The sequence below is a fragment of the Acartia tonsa genome, chromosome 10 (genome assembly GCF_053477335.1).
Source record: "Acartia tonsa isolate MP-2025a chromosome 10, ASM5347733v1, whole genome shotgun sequence".
NCBI classification, from domain to species: Eukaryota; Metazoa; Arthropoda; class Copepoda; order Calanoida; family Acartiidae; genus Acartia; species Acartia tonsa.
The window spans coordinates 4,964,883-4,978,437 of record NC_137269.1 but is presented as its reverse complement, the minus strand read 5'-3'; the positions used below and the strand labels follow the sequence as shown (position 1 = coordinate 4,978,437).

Genomic DNA, 13,555 nt, shown 5'->3' with positions numbered 1-13,555 from the left:
AACAAAAAAGCTCTGAAGTAATACAAACGAACATTAACTCTTATAGGTTTTAGAACTGAATAAGCAAAATACAAATGAATTGGATTTGACGAGAACCCAGTAAAAGTGTCGGACTGGTCAATAATTGCCTCTCATTGGCTAATTTTTATTTTTACGTCATAATCAGTCCGACACTATTACTGGGTTCTTTGACGAAATTGTACATAAATCTGTTGCAAATTGTTAAATACAAGAAACTATTTTCAGGGTTTCTTGTTTATTTTTGGATTTGGTCATTGAGATGTTTTGCTTAAAATATTGTAATTTGTTTCCTAGGAATCAGTATTCCAAAAATCTGATAATTATATCACGTAAAAATTTTTGTCAAAAAGTTTAGATGATGAAAACGAAATTAACAAGACCTAAATAAACGTACAGACAATCTGGTTATGATTATAGAGTTGCTACAATTTCTTAGTTATACCTTACTATTATAGGAATTATCATGCAAAGTTTGAAATCTATAAAAGAATTCTAATATTAAATAAACAAAATGAGCTAACTGTTTGATGAAGAAAGCTAAGAATTACGAACAAACAGACCTTAATTAAAGAAAAGCTTAGAGTGAAAAAAATATTTTATGTAAATTTTAGAAATTGTTGGAGATACACAGTGGAATCTTTTGACAAAAGACCTACTCTACAAAAGACCTACCCCTACAAAAGACCTACTCGTTGGTTCTACAAAAGACCAACGCCTACAAAAGACCTACTCTACAAAAGACCAACGCCTACAAAAGACCTACTCTACAAAATATTGTAATGTTAGAAGGTCATGGCCGCAGAGCTCGGCCCCCTGGCCTGCCTAGCCGTGGGCGCTCGGCCCACTTGCCTATAACCTAACCTAACCTAACCTAACTTATATGTAATAATGTATGAATGTTTATCGTACATTAACTTAATTATATTTTAGAATTTCGTTGATTTACAAAAAGTGGTTGGTAGATTTTTTTAAAATTTTAATATTTTTTTTACAATATTTAGGTAAGGTTAGGTTAGGTTATAGGCAAGGGGGCCGAGCGCATGCGGCTAGGCAAGCCAGGGGGCCGAGCGCTGCGGCCATGTATTGATTATGTATTCCTTTATTAATAAATTTGATGTTTATATAACAATATATATTCGTAGGTCTTTTGTAGAGTAGGTCTTATGTAGGGGTAGGTAATTTGTAGAGTAGGTCTTATGTAGGGGTAGGTCTTTTGTAGAGTAGGTCTTATGTAGGGGTAGGTCTTTTGTAGAGTAGGTCTTTTGTAGCAACGCCAAAATCGGGACTTTCAAAAAATTTAAATCAACTTTTTTCTATCCTAGGACCTAATAATGGCTCTAAGTATACAGCTAGAAAAGAAATTTTTAAATAAAATATTAATTTTTAAAAAGGGTAGTGTCAGTTTTCTTGATTTTCCATATTTTTACCCAATTTTTTCAAAGCAACAAATAATACAGCGTTATCCCCTTAGGAATTTTTTTCTTGAATTTTTTTTTCGATTTTATACCCCCCCCCCCCCCCTCCCCCGACTAAATTACTGGGTTAGGTTAGGTTATATGGCTAGGGGGCCAAGCGACCGCAGCTAGGCAGGCTAGGAGGCAGTTATATATTATTTCTTTATAAAGATTTTTAAACTTAAAAATCGTTTTTTTCCATTGTATCCAAAAAAAGGACAGGAAGGCGCGGGTTATAATATCAATATGCAACATGTATTATGTATAAAACAGTTTTCTCTATGTGCACCCTCTCGCCCTTTTTTGCATAATTGAGCATTTTATATTGCATGACTTGAACAATTTCGTTCTTGTTTATTTCAAATTTTACCCTGTTAGAGGGAAAAAGAATCATTTTAGAGCCCAAAGTCATCTCCGCAATATTTTAAAACTTTTTAAGGCGGATGTTTCTTTTCTTCTGCAGTATTTGCCTCTGTTATTTGCCGCCAATGATTTTTAATTATTTTTGATGTTCAAAATCCATATATATGCGTGAGAGAGAGAAAGAACAATATGTGTGTGAGAGAGATAATAATATAAGTAATTATGTGTATATTCTTATACCAACTTTAAATAAACATAAATACACTTAGAATAAAGGTATTAGCACAAAATCAAAAGTGTTTTGAAAATTATGTCATTATTATTTATATCTGTAAAAAATATTTGAAAACATGGCTGACAAGTGTCCTATTTTACTTATTCTGGGCCTACCTAAAAATGCCGGGACTCAAACTGGGTGCACCTGACACTATATTCTTGTTAACAAAATTGTTTGCATTGCAGAAATATTTACATAGACGTTGATTTTGTTAAAATATTCCTATCGTAACTAAAGTTATGAAGGTTTATAGATTTTAAAAAATAGGGTAGCTTCGCAACTCCAAAACAGCCAGACGTACTTACCAAATTCAAATTAGAAGTTAACAGGAGCAAAATTTAAGTAATTTCCGAGATAAAGCAAAAGAAATTACATCATTTCTTCAAATACAAGCCTATTTATTGAAGTTTATTTTTGTCTACTTTTAATATCCAAGTATTTGTCATTTGATCCTACTGTGAGCTATAACACAAAGTGCATATTGAGCACTAATTATCCCACCCTTTGTTTTAAAATAAATTGAAAAGAACAGGCAGAGTTAGTTTATTTTCCAATACCTTATCCTGAGGGAGGCCCTGACCCTGCGGTGCTACTCAATATAAACTAAGCTAACCTGACCCTTAGCTAACCCTTACTCATTTTCAATTTATTTTGAAAATAAAATTAATGCAAAATTATTTCCATGATTTTAATATCTAGCTTTTAAATAAATGCTTAGTTGTTAAGAATCTGTTAAGTTGCTTTTTAAAGCATTTAGAAAATATCACTAGTATATAGATTCACTTGGTCCATCAAGTTTGGGTAATAATTTGATTTTGTAAAAAAATGTCTATGTACATTTTAGAACTCTATTAGTCTGTGGCTTCATTTTAGAAGAAATTTCTACGTAGTTCTTGCATTTGTACAAAGTAAAATGTGTTTGTTTTCTAAGTTTAACACCCAGTATCTAACAAATTACCCAAAGTTTTGATCTAATGAAAAAGAATGTGGTTGTAAACCTTGGGTTCTAGTGGAATTAAGAGTCCATGTCCTTTTCTTCCCTGAAATTATCACAAACTTGTATTTTGTATGAATAACAAGGATGACAATTAAGCTATAAAAATTGGAAAGAATTTTAAAGAATATAATAGATTTGAAATCTGCATAAAATTTTAAGGATTATTTATAAAATTCGTTTTTTATATAATTCATTATTCAAAAGCGCAAATCCAATTTAAGTTAATAAATTGGTTGAATGATGTACGTCACTTAAGCTTCTCCAATCAGGGCGCAGATAGTTTTCAATCCACCAATCAAAGATGTCAAAATTATTTAACTTCATTTGTATTTGTTCTTATAGATAAAGAATTATACAAAAAACAAATTTTATAAAAATTCCTTAAAATTTTATGCAGATTTCAAATCTATTATATTTATTAAAATTCTTTCCAATTTTTATAGCTTAATGACAATATCAATAAAAGCAAAGCTCTGGAAAGGTAAAAAAAAACAATAAAACACTTAAAGTGTGTCAGAACTGAATAAGCAGAATATTGATGAATGAGTCTAAACAAAATTGTAAGCAATTCTGTTGCAAAACTGATTAAATACATTATATGTTTTAGGGACATACTTACATGTTTCGGACTTATCTTATAACATTTACCTTGATGTATTAGGAATTATTATTCTAAAAATCGGAGGAAAATAATAACTATAACACATATAATATTGTTGTTAAAAGATTTAAAAATTAACCTATTTCAAATGGACATACATTCATTCTCCTTTATATTGTAGCTTTTACTAGGGTCTGGTAAGGTTTATTACTATTTTGAAAGAAGGTGCGACCAACATCCCAAGAAAAATCATCCCTAGAAAACAATAACCTACTCCCAAACATTTGTTTTTAACTTTTTCTTTAAAAAATTCAAGGGTCCCTAGATGTCTGTAGGGGCGTAGCTACTGCTTGTATAGTATTCTATACAATAACGTAGTAAGGTTTTTTGTCTGAAGCAAAAAATTACAGAAATTGTTGGTCTGAATTGGTTTTACTTATCAGGGAAGCTTATAAATACCTTTGGATGGTTTTATGCTATTTTCCTGACATTCCCCACACGCCCTAGAGGGTAGAGGTGAATTAACTAGCAGCTTATAAGTAATAGCCTAAAAAGATTTGTCTGATGGTGTCAAAAAAGACGCACTTAAAAAATTATTAGTCAGATTTTGTCAGATAAGACGCACAACAGTTTAATAAAAAAAGTATGTAAACTAACTATAATGAAAGAAAACTTAGCAGAAAATAAAAATCTATAACAAATGCTATAATTATAAATAAGAATGTTTTAATTCTTTAAAGATAAAAGTGAGACCTGGTGTGGAAATTTTTTCCTTTTTTTTCCACTTCGGCCACGAAAATATGATTTTATCTGGTCATTGAATGAAGTGAGATCCCACTTAGTTTCTTATCCCATAGAGCCTAATCAATTTTAAAATATCCATGCCATTTGGACTGCTTTATAGTTTTTTAGCAATTTTTATTTTTAACAAATTTTTGGCCTTATCTTTATTTTTTCAGCTCCTTGTCAATATTTCCATCAATATGGAGCTTAATTAAATCTAAAATATCCATGGCGATAAGACTGCTTTTAGGCAGGATTTTAAATACTTTTATATTTTTGATATTTTCCCCCAAATCTTTGGTGTTTTTGGTTAGATTTTCAAAAGATTTGGATGACAATATCAAAATTTGTTCCAAAGAATTTTTGTGTTCAAGGATGAATTTACAGGTAGCTGTTTGATTTTTTACATTATCCCCATATGTTTCTTTTTTTGACTACGATTTTTTGTGGATAAAAGTATCAACATTGATTTTTTCTGATGTTCTGATAATCTAGTAGGTTTTTTACTTAGACCATCAGTTGGTCAGTCATCATAAAAAAATTTAAAAAGCCATAAGAAAACTTTCATGGTTTTTTTTCTACAAATCTATTCTTGACATTAACAAATGCTCTTTAAATCTCATTGTCCATATTCTTATTCATGATTTTTTTGTACTTTGCTTCTTATGGATGTTGTCATTATTATACAATACATGATGTGTTTTTATAGTACAAGTTTTATTATTTAAACAAATCATTAGGTTCTATTGAAATAATTAAAGATTATATTAACCATAGACTAGTCAAGACTGTAAGGGAGATATAAATTCCAACACCCTGCTTGTAATATAAAAGCAAAGCTGGTAACATTGTAGGACTGGTTGGTCAAACTTTAAAATCAATGATATTGCTAATGCATATGATTGCTATGTGAAACAAAGTCCCTAAAGTGGATAATCATACTTTGTCTTGTGCATATTGGCTAATAATAAACAAAAATTAATAGCTAATATAAAGGTATTAGTTAATCAATGTTTATAATTAGTTACTGCCACAATATCTATTATCACAGGCTGGTACATTGTCAAGATAATAGGTGAAGTATGAACCACAATTAGTGACTTTTCCTTCATTTGATTCATAACAATCATTTCCACTCCATTGAAAGCATATCTTGATATCAACACTATCACCAGGTTTATCTGGAAGTGTAGAATTTGACCAGCCAGTTGCAACTGTCCCACAATGATTAGCACCGGGGGGTGACTGGGCCAATAAAATACCAGCTGGGTGTTGGAATCTATACCAGCCCGCTCCCTTCCAGTCTTGACTAACATTATAAATACGATCACTTCTATCACAATAATAATTAACACTTGCATAATTGGCTTCTCTGTCTTCCTCTGCTAATTTGTTGTATATGTTACATTCAGTTCTCACTAAATAAATATATTTAAAATCTTTTATTTACTTGGCTGTCAATTTCTTGAACTAATGATATTTCTTCCTAAATAGCTCTCTATCAATCTATCTTTCTAACTATCTATCTATCCTTCTATCTTTCCATCTATTTATCCATCCCTCAAAATATCTATCAATTCAACTATTTATCCATCCAACAAACTATCTATCTATCAATCTATTTATGACTTTCTCATCTATTTCTATTCATAATTTCATAACATTTTGTTGCACTTAAAAAAATTTTTTTTTATTGTCTGTTTATCTAGTTAAAAATCAACTAACTTTTCATGGCTTGGTCATACTCTTCCACAGCATTGGCATTCACAATCATAAGTTTCTGTAATTGAAATACTTTCAACAATCAAATCAACCCTAGATAATTGCCCAAACTTTAGAACAAGTTACTTTTTAATTATATTTCAATATTTTTAAGCTAATAAACCATGACAGTCAGAGGGCGCTGAGAACACCCACAACCCCCCAGCATTTTTTAAATTCTATTTTATGTTACAATATACTAAGATATCCTATAGTACATTTTTTCCCCAAAATAGAAAAGCAATGTTTTAATACTAGAATGATCACCTGAATAGTTGTTTCCATATTTGTAATCTTTTCCATAGCTGTATTTAACTGAATCTGTAAAAAACAAAAATTATATAAGTATATAGAAATTATCACATAAAAACTTGGTAACAATAAGGTATGATTAGGCTTTTGTCCAAAGATATGAAAATAAGAGATCAAATGAATTTTTGTAGTCCAAAAATCTTTTTTTGGAATAACAAGTGGGTGTTGGTAGTTTTTAATTAAAGAAATTCAGAGTTCGAGAAGAGTAAAGTTAAGAGATAAATCTAGCCTTGTTAGATGGACAACTGCCATTCACAGGGAGTTGGGATGCTCCCCACATGGCGGCATGATATAGGGCTGTAAGTTTTGTGCAATTCCCCTGTTTCCAAATGGATTTATTAAACTTTTAAAGTGGTTCTTCACATTGGTTGTCAGCATTTTATATCTTTTTTATATTCTACAAAACAAAATAATACTCCTAAATTATTACAGATAGACAATCAACCAAGTGAGCTATAGAGTAGATGTTCAATTTTATTAATAAGTGGAAGTATTCAAAAGTTTCTAATTCTGCAATAACATAAATTAGAATAATATTTTTAATATATAGCTTTCTATTGTCTCCAGAGCATTACAAGCACACCTTTGGTGAGTAAAAAACAGTCACCTACAGGGTGTCCCACGTAAACTGTTTTTTTTTAAACGCTTATTACTCCCTTAATATTTGAGCTATCTTCGTAAAATAAAAAGTATTTGGCAGCAAACTACTGACCATTTAATGATATATTGATGAAAAATCCGCAAAATTAACAGAAAAAATCTACAAGGTAATACATTACAGGTTGATTTTAGTGAATATAAGACTATACTACAAGAAAAATATGCCTTAGTTAACTTTTAAAGCAGCTGGTGGTCAAACGGTGGATCACAAAGACTTACTCCAGACATTATAAGAACTGGCATTGTAGTCTAATAAAAAAATCTGGTATATTTCAGGTTCTTGTGTGCATTTAAAGCGAGCTCAAATGAAAAATTAAAGAAAAAGAAGACCAATATTATGCCTATTTTTACATATTGTTTACTTATATTACACTTCAGATTCTTGAATATTGAGAATTTCTAATATGCCATGTCAAGATTGTTCTATTTTTGTGCTTAGAAAGTCTGAGCGACCAGCAGTTTGGACCCAAACTAATCTTATAGTTCACAAAGCAAATATTTTCTTGTGGGTTAGTCAAAATTCAATAAAATAAACCTCTTATGTAATACCTCGTAGATTTTTTTCTGTTTATTTTGTGGATTTTTCATCATTACCCTATAAAATGGTCAGTAGTAGGCTGCCAAATACTTTTACTAAGATAGCTCAAATATTAAGGGAGTAATAAGCATTAAAAAAAAAACAGTTTACGTGGGACACCCTGTATATTAAATTAGAGCATTAATATTAATTTTTTAGTGATATGTATTGGTTGATTGAGGGACAGACATGTTATAAGTTATAGATTAGCTTTGTTCAGATGAGAAAAAAAATAATCTGCTATTGTCCTCATATTCAGTCTTCATCTTTTCCACAACATCTTTGGAGGAGTTTGCTTCAGCCTAGTGAATGAATGTCATTGATAGATCATATTTATAAAATCTTTACTATGAACTAGAAATATTTTGTCACCACATTATTTAAGATAATAATTTGTCAATAATGTGCTTATAATTTTCATTCTGTTCTTATTATATTTATTATTAGTGAACGCTGGTAATTGAATTATTTACCTCTAGAACATGAATACTTTTACACAAAGTTGAGTAGGTATTACAGTCGTCAAGTCTGGTGAGGTAGGCACGACTATAACAAAAATAAAAAATTTTAATTAAGAGAAAAAGAAATTTTATTTTTTCCAGGCAAAATAGATGAGTAATATTCAAATTCTCATCTTAGTTCTAAAAATTTGTTTTTGCTACTTTTTTCAGATTGAGAAAATGAAAAACAGAATACTTTGTTTTAATGTAGTAAAGCCTTTTGAGTGTAAATTAGAATAATAAAAAAATGGTTCTTTGATACTTACTAGAAAATATAATCTGTTGATATGTTGTAACAGAAGGTGGGGAGGCCAATGTAATAAGTGACACAAGGTTCCTAACAAGAAATAAAATGATAAATATTTTGAATTACAGTTCACACTATTGCAGAAATAATTGAAAGGATGCTTTTACTTTTAAATTTCAATTCATAAAAACATTATCAAGTAATAGCAAAAGTAATATTTGATACAACCAAGCTCAAAATACCTTACAATCAATTTCTTTTTCATTATTTCCAATGTCAGGGTAAAAGTGGTAGATGAAACACTTCTTTGAACTAAACTAAAATTAGAAAAATAATACACGGCACTAAAAGGTAACAATTCTGGAATTACATAGCTTCTTCCTATCATTTATTATCATATAATGTTAAAAAATGTTACATCAATAGTATACTAGAACCTATGCCCCAAGAGGCCTCTAGGTTCAATTGAGGTAGGTTGGGAGGGAAGTTAGACCGCATAACAATTTTAGTTTTTAAGGGAAACGTAAAATATTTTTTTTAAGGGGAGGGGGGGGGGGATTTCTTGTGTTATCCTCCTAAAAAAGTTATAAATATTCCCAGGAGCTACAATCTAAAGTAGAATCATATCAGTTCAGAAGTTAGTGAGATCTTTTGGTACACACAGACAAACAGACATGGATCCTGTTACTTTTATATAAGGATTAATATTATGGTACAACCTCATAAGTGTATGCCATACACTTGAGCATTCCTATGCAAATGTTCTCACACTCCTCTGCTGTCTCAGTGGTATACAGAGGACCTACTGTTCCCTCCATAAAGGGAAATCTCCTTGAAGATTAGGCAATTTTTAATTATGTTTGTAAATTTGATGATAAGGTTAAGTTTATAGTATACTTCTGTCTGATTAAGTTAATTCAATTAGTATAATATTACTAACTCTAATATAGTCAGTTGCTCTTTTTTTATACAATCCTAACACATACACTTCAATTTTTACACACATCGACTTATGCAAATAAAAAATAAATTAAAGGGTCCTTATAAGTAAATAAATGGTTTAATTTCAATAATTACTTTGTTTTAAATATGAATGATATAAGAGAATCCATACAAACAAGAAAATCAAATTTTAGTTAAATATTTCAATGAAGTAAAGTTAAAAATTACCTATTCTCCATCTTTACAAAGCATGGCCCAACTTTGACAGCAGATGCAGAGCTGCAGAACAGAAATGCTCCAAATAATAAGAACACCCCTCTCATCTTTGGAAAATAAAAATCTAAAAATGCCAAGTATATCAATATACATTTATTTACCCAGCCAATTCATCAACCTGTCCTATTTAATTTTACCTATCCTAAATGTTATATTCATCTCCTTTTTGTATCTTTTTCTTTATCAAAATACATATTCTCACCTTTCCCCAGTAATATATCCCTTCCTTCCAATTCTATCAATTATTTTTCTTCAATGAAATATCCCTGAACCCATATCTTTCCCTTTCTTTACCATGCACTAAATACACCTATCAATCACACCCTTCTTCCTCCTTTAATATTATGATTGGTGGGTATATATAACATAGATATGACCCAGGGATCTAAAGGGATAAGACAATGGCTGAAAAATTAATGTCCACCCCCAATGATGATAAACAAAATTACCCCTACTGTAGATTTCAACATGTGGTTCAAACATTTAGACACTCAACCAACCCATCAAAATTCAATAAAAGTCCCCAAAGTTTTTAAGCCAATGAAAAAGAAAACATTAATTCAAAACTTTGGGGTCTGGTGTAATAAACAGCTATATGCATAATTACTACAATATTGTATTCTACTTATCTTTTGTTTCTGCTTTGCTGTAGTGTATAGTTTGATATCAACTGATTAATCATTTAAATATTATAAGTACTTTAGCCTTAACTTTGATAACAATATTCACTTCCTTTAGAACAATAGTCAAGGCCGTCCAAGGAATTTATTGACTCCACTATCAAAATTTACACCCCCCGGCCCCCCCCCCCCCCCATAAAAAAATTAACTCTCTAATTTTGGATATAAATATTCAGTTGGGTATAACTCATCCTAGGGATCTAAAGGGATTAGAAAATGGCCGATAAATTGATGTACATCTCCAATGATAAAACAAAAATTACCCCTTCTGTAGATTACAATTAGTGGTTGAACCATTTGGACTCTAAAACCAACAAGTCAAATTCAAAGTCCCCAAAGTTGGTAAGCCAAAGAGTAAAAAAGAGTTGTTATAAAACTTTGGGGACTAGTGTAATAAGCAACCCAATGTTCTCTCCCTCCCTGAACTCAACCTCACCCCAAAATAACTATCTTTTCTTAAAATTTAATATTGAGTAATTCAATTGAATATTGAGGACAGGAAATTAGGCAGAATTGATAAGGTTCAAACAAAATTTAGTCATTAATTTTAATAGATTTAATATCAAGGCAAATTTACTAATAAAACAAGTACAATAATATCCATAGGTCATAAAACACAAAATAACAAAACAAAATTTTACAGAAACAAGGACAAATCTGTCACTAAGTGAAGCAACAAGAAGGTGTTAGATTTTAAAAACACATTTATGTAAAAAAGTAGTCTAGCCATAGATGGTATTTAAAAAAACAAGAAAATAAAAGTAGTGTATTATCAATTACACGATAAACTTTAATGTCCATAAGTAGCAAAGCAACATAAGTTGACAAAATTTTATAAAAACAAGAACAATTAAGTCAATTATTAGCCGAGCAATAACAAGTTCGTCAACATTTAAAGGAACTTTTTTTATCATAGCAAGGAGAATTATATCCATGAGCTTATAACTCAATACACAGTTGTGTGTTAGTAAGATCTTTTAAATAATCAATACTTTTCACAGAACCTAGATATTGTTACTTAATCTAAAGGATAAAACAAAAGATAGATTTAAATACTTATTCCAAAAAATGATAAACTTAATTACCCCTTCGGCTTCAATAGATTACAAGAATAATCCAACCAAAAATAATTGAACTACCCAAAGTTTTAAAGCTAACTAATATAAAACATTTTGAATATCAGTGTAGTTTTTGGTTTAATGTTCCCTTCCTTTTTTGCATAACTATACTAATACAAATAGATTTAGAAACTTTGATCAACAAGGATGACAACATTCATAAAAAAAACAACAAACAGACAAATATATAAATTTCAGAAACAAACTTTATGCAGCAGCCAAGCAAAGCTCTGAAACGGTAAGACAAACAAACATAAACACTTGTAGAATGTAAGAACTGATTAAAGTAAAAGTCCTAACAAAATTGTAAATAAATTTGTAGCAAAACTGATTAAATAAATGATACTGTTTAAGAACACACTTACATTTTAAGGACTTGATTATAGTGATGCTCTGAATATGCATTGTACTCTGTTGTCCTAGGAATCAACATTCCATTACCCCAGCCGTGCGCTAGACAAATTCTTTCTAAATGCAAAAATAATCAATAATTTTTGAAAGCGAAGCTTTTCTATAGTTGGGGTCAGTCTGTCCGTCCGTCCATACTGGATGGCTTTAATGTAAACCTTTTAGAATTGTGATATCGATTTCAACTTTGCATGATGATTTCTATATGAGTAAGGTACAATTTAGAAAACTTACCAGAATGTCTGTTCGAATTATAATGATTTTTGACTTTTTTGACAACAAGTTTTTATGTGATACAATTATCTATAATACAAAGTAGAACGATGTCTGTCTGTCTGTCTGTCTGTCTGTCTGTCTGTCCGTCTGTCCGTCTGTCTGTCCGTCTGAAGCTTAAGATCTCAGTAACCACTGAACCGATTGGGCTCTACTCTTCAGGGAATATACCTACTGGTCCTGTGATGGTTTTAAGCTATTTTCTTGGGGGGTTGGACACCCCAAACCCCCCCAAAAAAATGAAAAATACCCCCCCCCCAAAAAAAAAAAAAATATTTTTTTTACTTTTTCTTTTTAAATCTAAAATACGAAAAATTAGGTTGATCAAACCTCTTGGGTTGGGGCAAAGCCCCTAGAGGTTAGGGGCGAAGCCGCTAGTGTTCTTAAACAGTAACATGTATTTAATCAGTTTTGCAACAAATTTACTTACAATTTTGTATAGACATATGCATTAATATTCAGTTCATTTGTCCTACCATTCTAGAGTTTCGCTTTTATGGATGTTGTTATCCTTGTTTGTTGTACTGTTTGCATGAGACAGAGCGCACAATTTGGTGGATGTCAGGCAAATTTAGGATCTGATTTGTACACAAAATTTATACAGTTTTAATAATATTTTCTAAAAAATATAAATATTTTAAATGTAAGAAATATTGACACGTTAAAGATCAAAATTAATTAAACTTTGTTGTACATCCTTGGTCTACTGAATACCCTGTCAGTCACCCCCTTTTTCTGTGCGTTTGTGTACAAAAAGTACACGTGACCTGGAAGTGCGTGATTGATGATATGCAAAATACATAGAGAAAATAATAAAAGAGAGAAATCGAGGTATTTGAAGGACTAAAATAGGCAGTGGGCCTAGAGGCCTATATTGAGCAATTGCCGCGCTGAATTTTTAATGTTATTCCACCACTTTCCAAAATGGGAATATCTTAAAATTAAATATAATTTCAAGACAATTATAGTTACTGTTTGAAGCATAAATCTAATTTTTAAGGGATGATATAGAAATATTTTGAATTATCATCCATTCTGATGAAACCTAATGAAAGAATATAAAATTATCATTATTAATTTTTCATGACTTTGCTACTGACTTTAATCATAACACTCATTGTCAGCTTATAAGATTTACATTGCAGTCTATCTAACTTATATTTTTTAATAAATAAACGTTTTTACAAATTTAATATGAACATTTGATTGTAAATTATAATAATCAGTTTTTCAGTGCCATCTAGCTTTGGATATAGAACTAGAATATCAAAGCGTTCATCAATTTTTATTTTGCCTGTATTTTTC

At 30.4% G+C, this 13,555-nt stretch overlaps 1 protein-coding gene across 1 annotated transcript; it reads right to left on the bottom strand.

The window, feature by feature from the left end:
- Positions 1 to 5,832: 5,832 nt before the first annotated feature.
- LOC145329237 (uncharacterized) lies at positions 5,833 to 10,262 on the bottom strand. The gene is made up of 8 exons (XM_080173284.1): positions 9,724 to 10,262; positions 9,273 to 9,384; positions 8,796 to 8,870; positions 8,573 to 8,643; positions 8,280 to 8,352; positions 6,525 to 8,108; positions 6,222 to 6,276; positions 5,833 to 5,914 (listed from the first exon to the last, which is right to left on the bottom strand). The coding sequence occupies exons 1-6, from the start codon at positions 9,816 to 9,818 to the stop codon at positions 8,013 to 8,015; spliced, it is 522 nt and encodes a 173-aa protein (XP_080029410.1). The 5' UTR covers positions 9,819 to 10,262; the 3' UTR covers positions 5,833 to 5,914; positions 6,222 to 6,276; positions 6,525 to 8,012.
- Positions 10,263 to 13,555: the final 3,293 nt, after the last annotated feature.

Coding starts and splice junctions, on each gene's coding strand:
- LOC145329237 (XM_080173284.1), bottom strand. CDS start 9,818: ATGAGAGGGGTGTTCTTATTATTTGGAGCATTTCTGTTCTGCAGCTCT. Junction 8,871..9,272: donor GTATGGCATACACTTATGAG/GTTGTACCATAA, acceptor TTCTAATTTTAG/TTTAGTTCAAAGAAGTGTTT. Junction 8,353..8,572: donor TCAACAGATTATATTTTCTA/GTAAGTATCAAA, acceptor TTTTTGTTATAG/TCGTGCCTACCTCACCAGAC.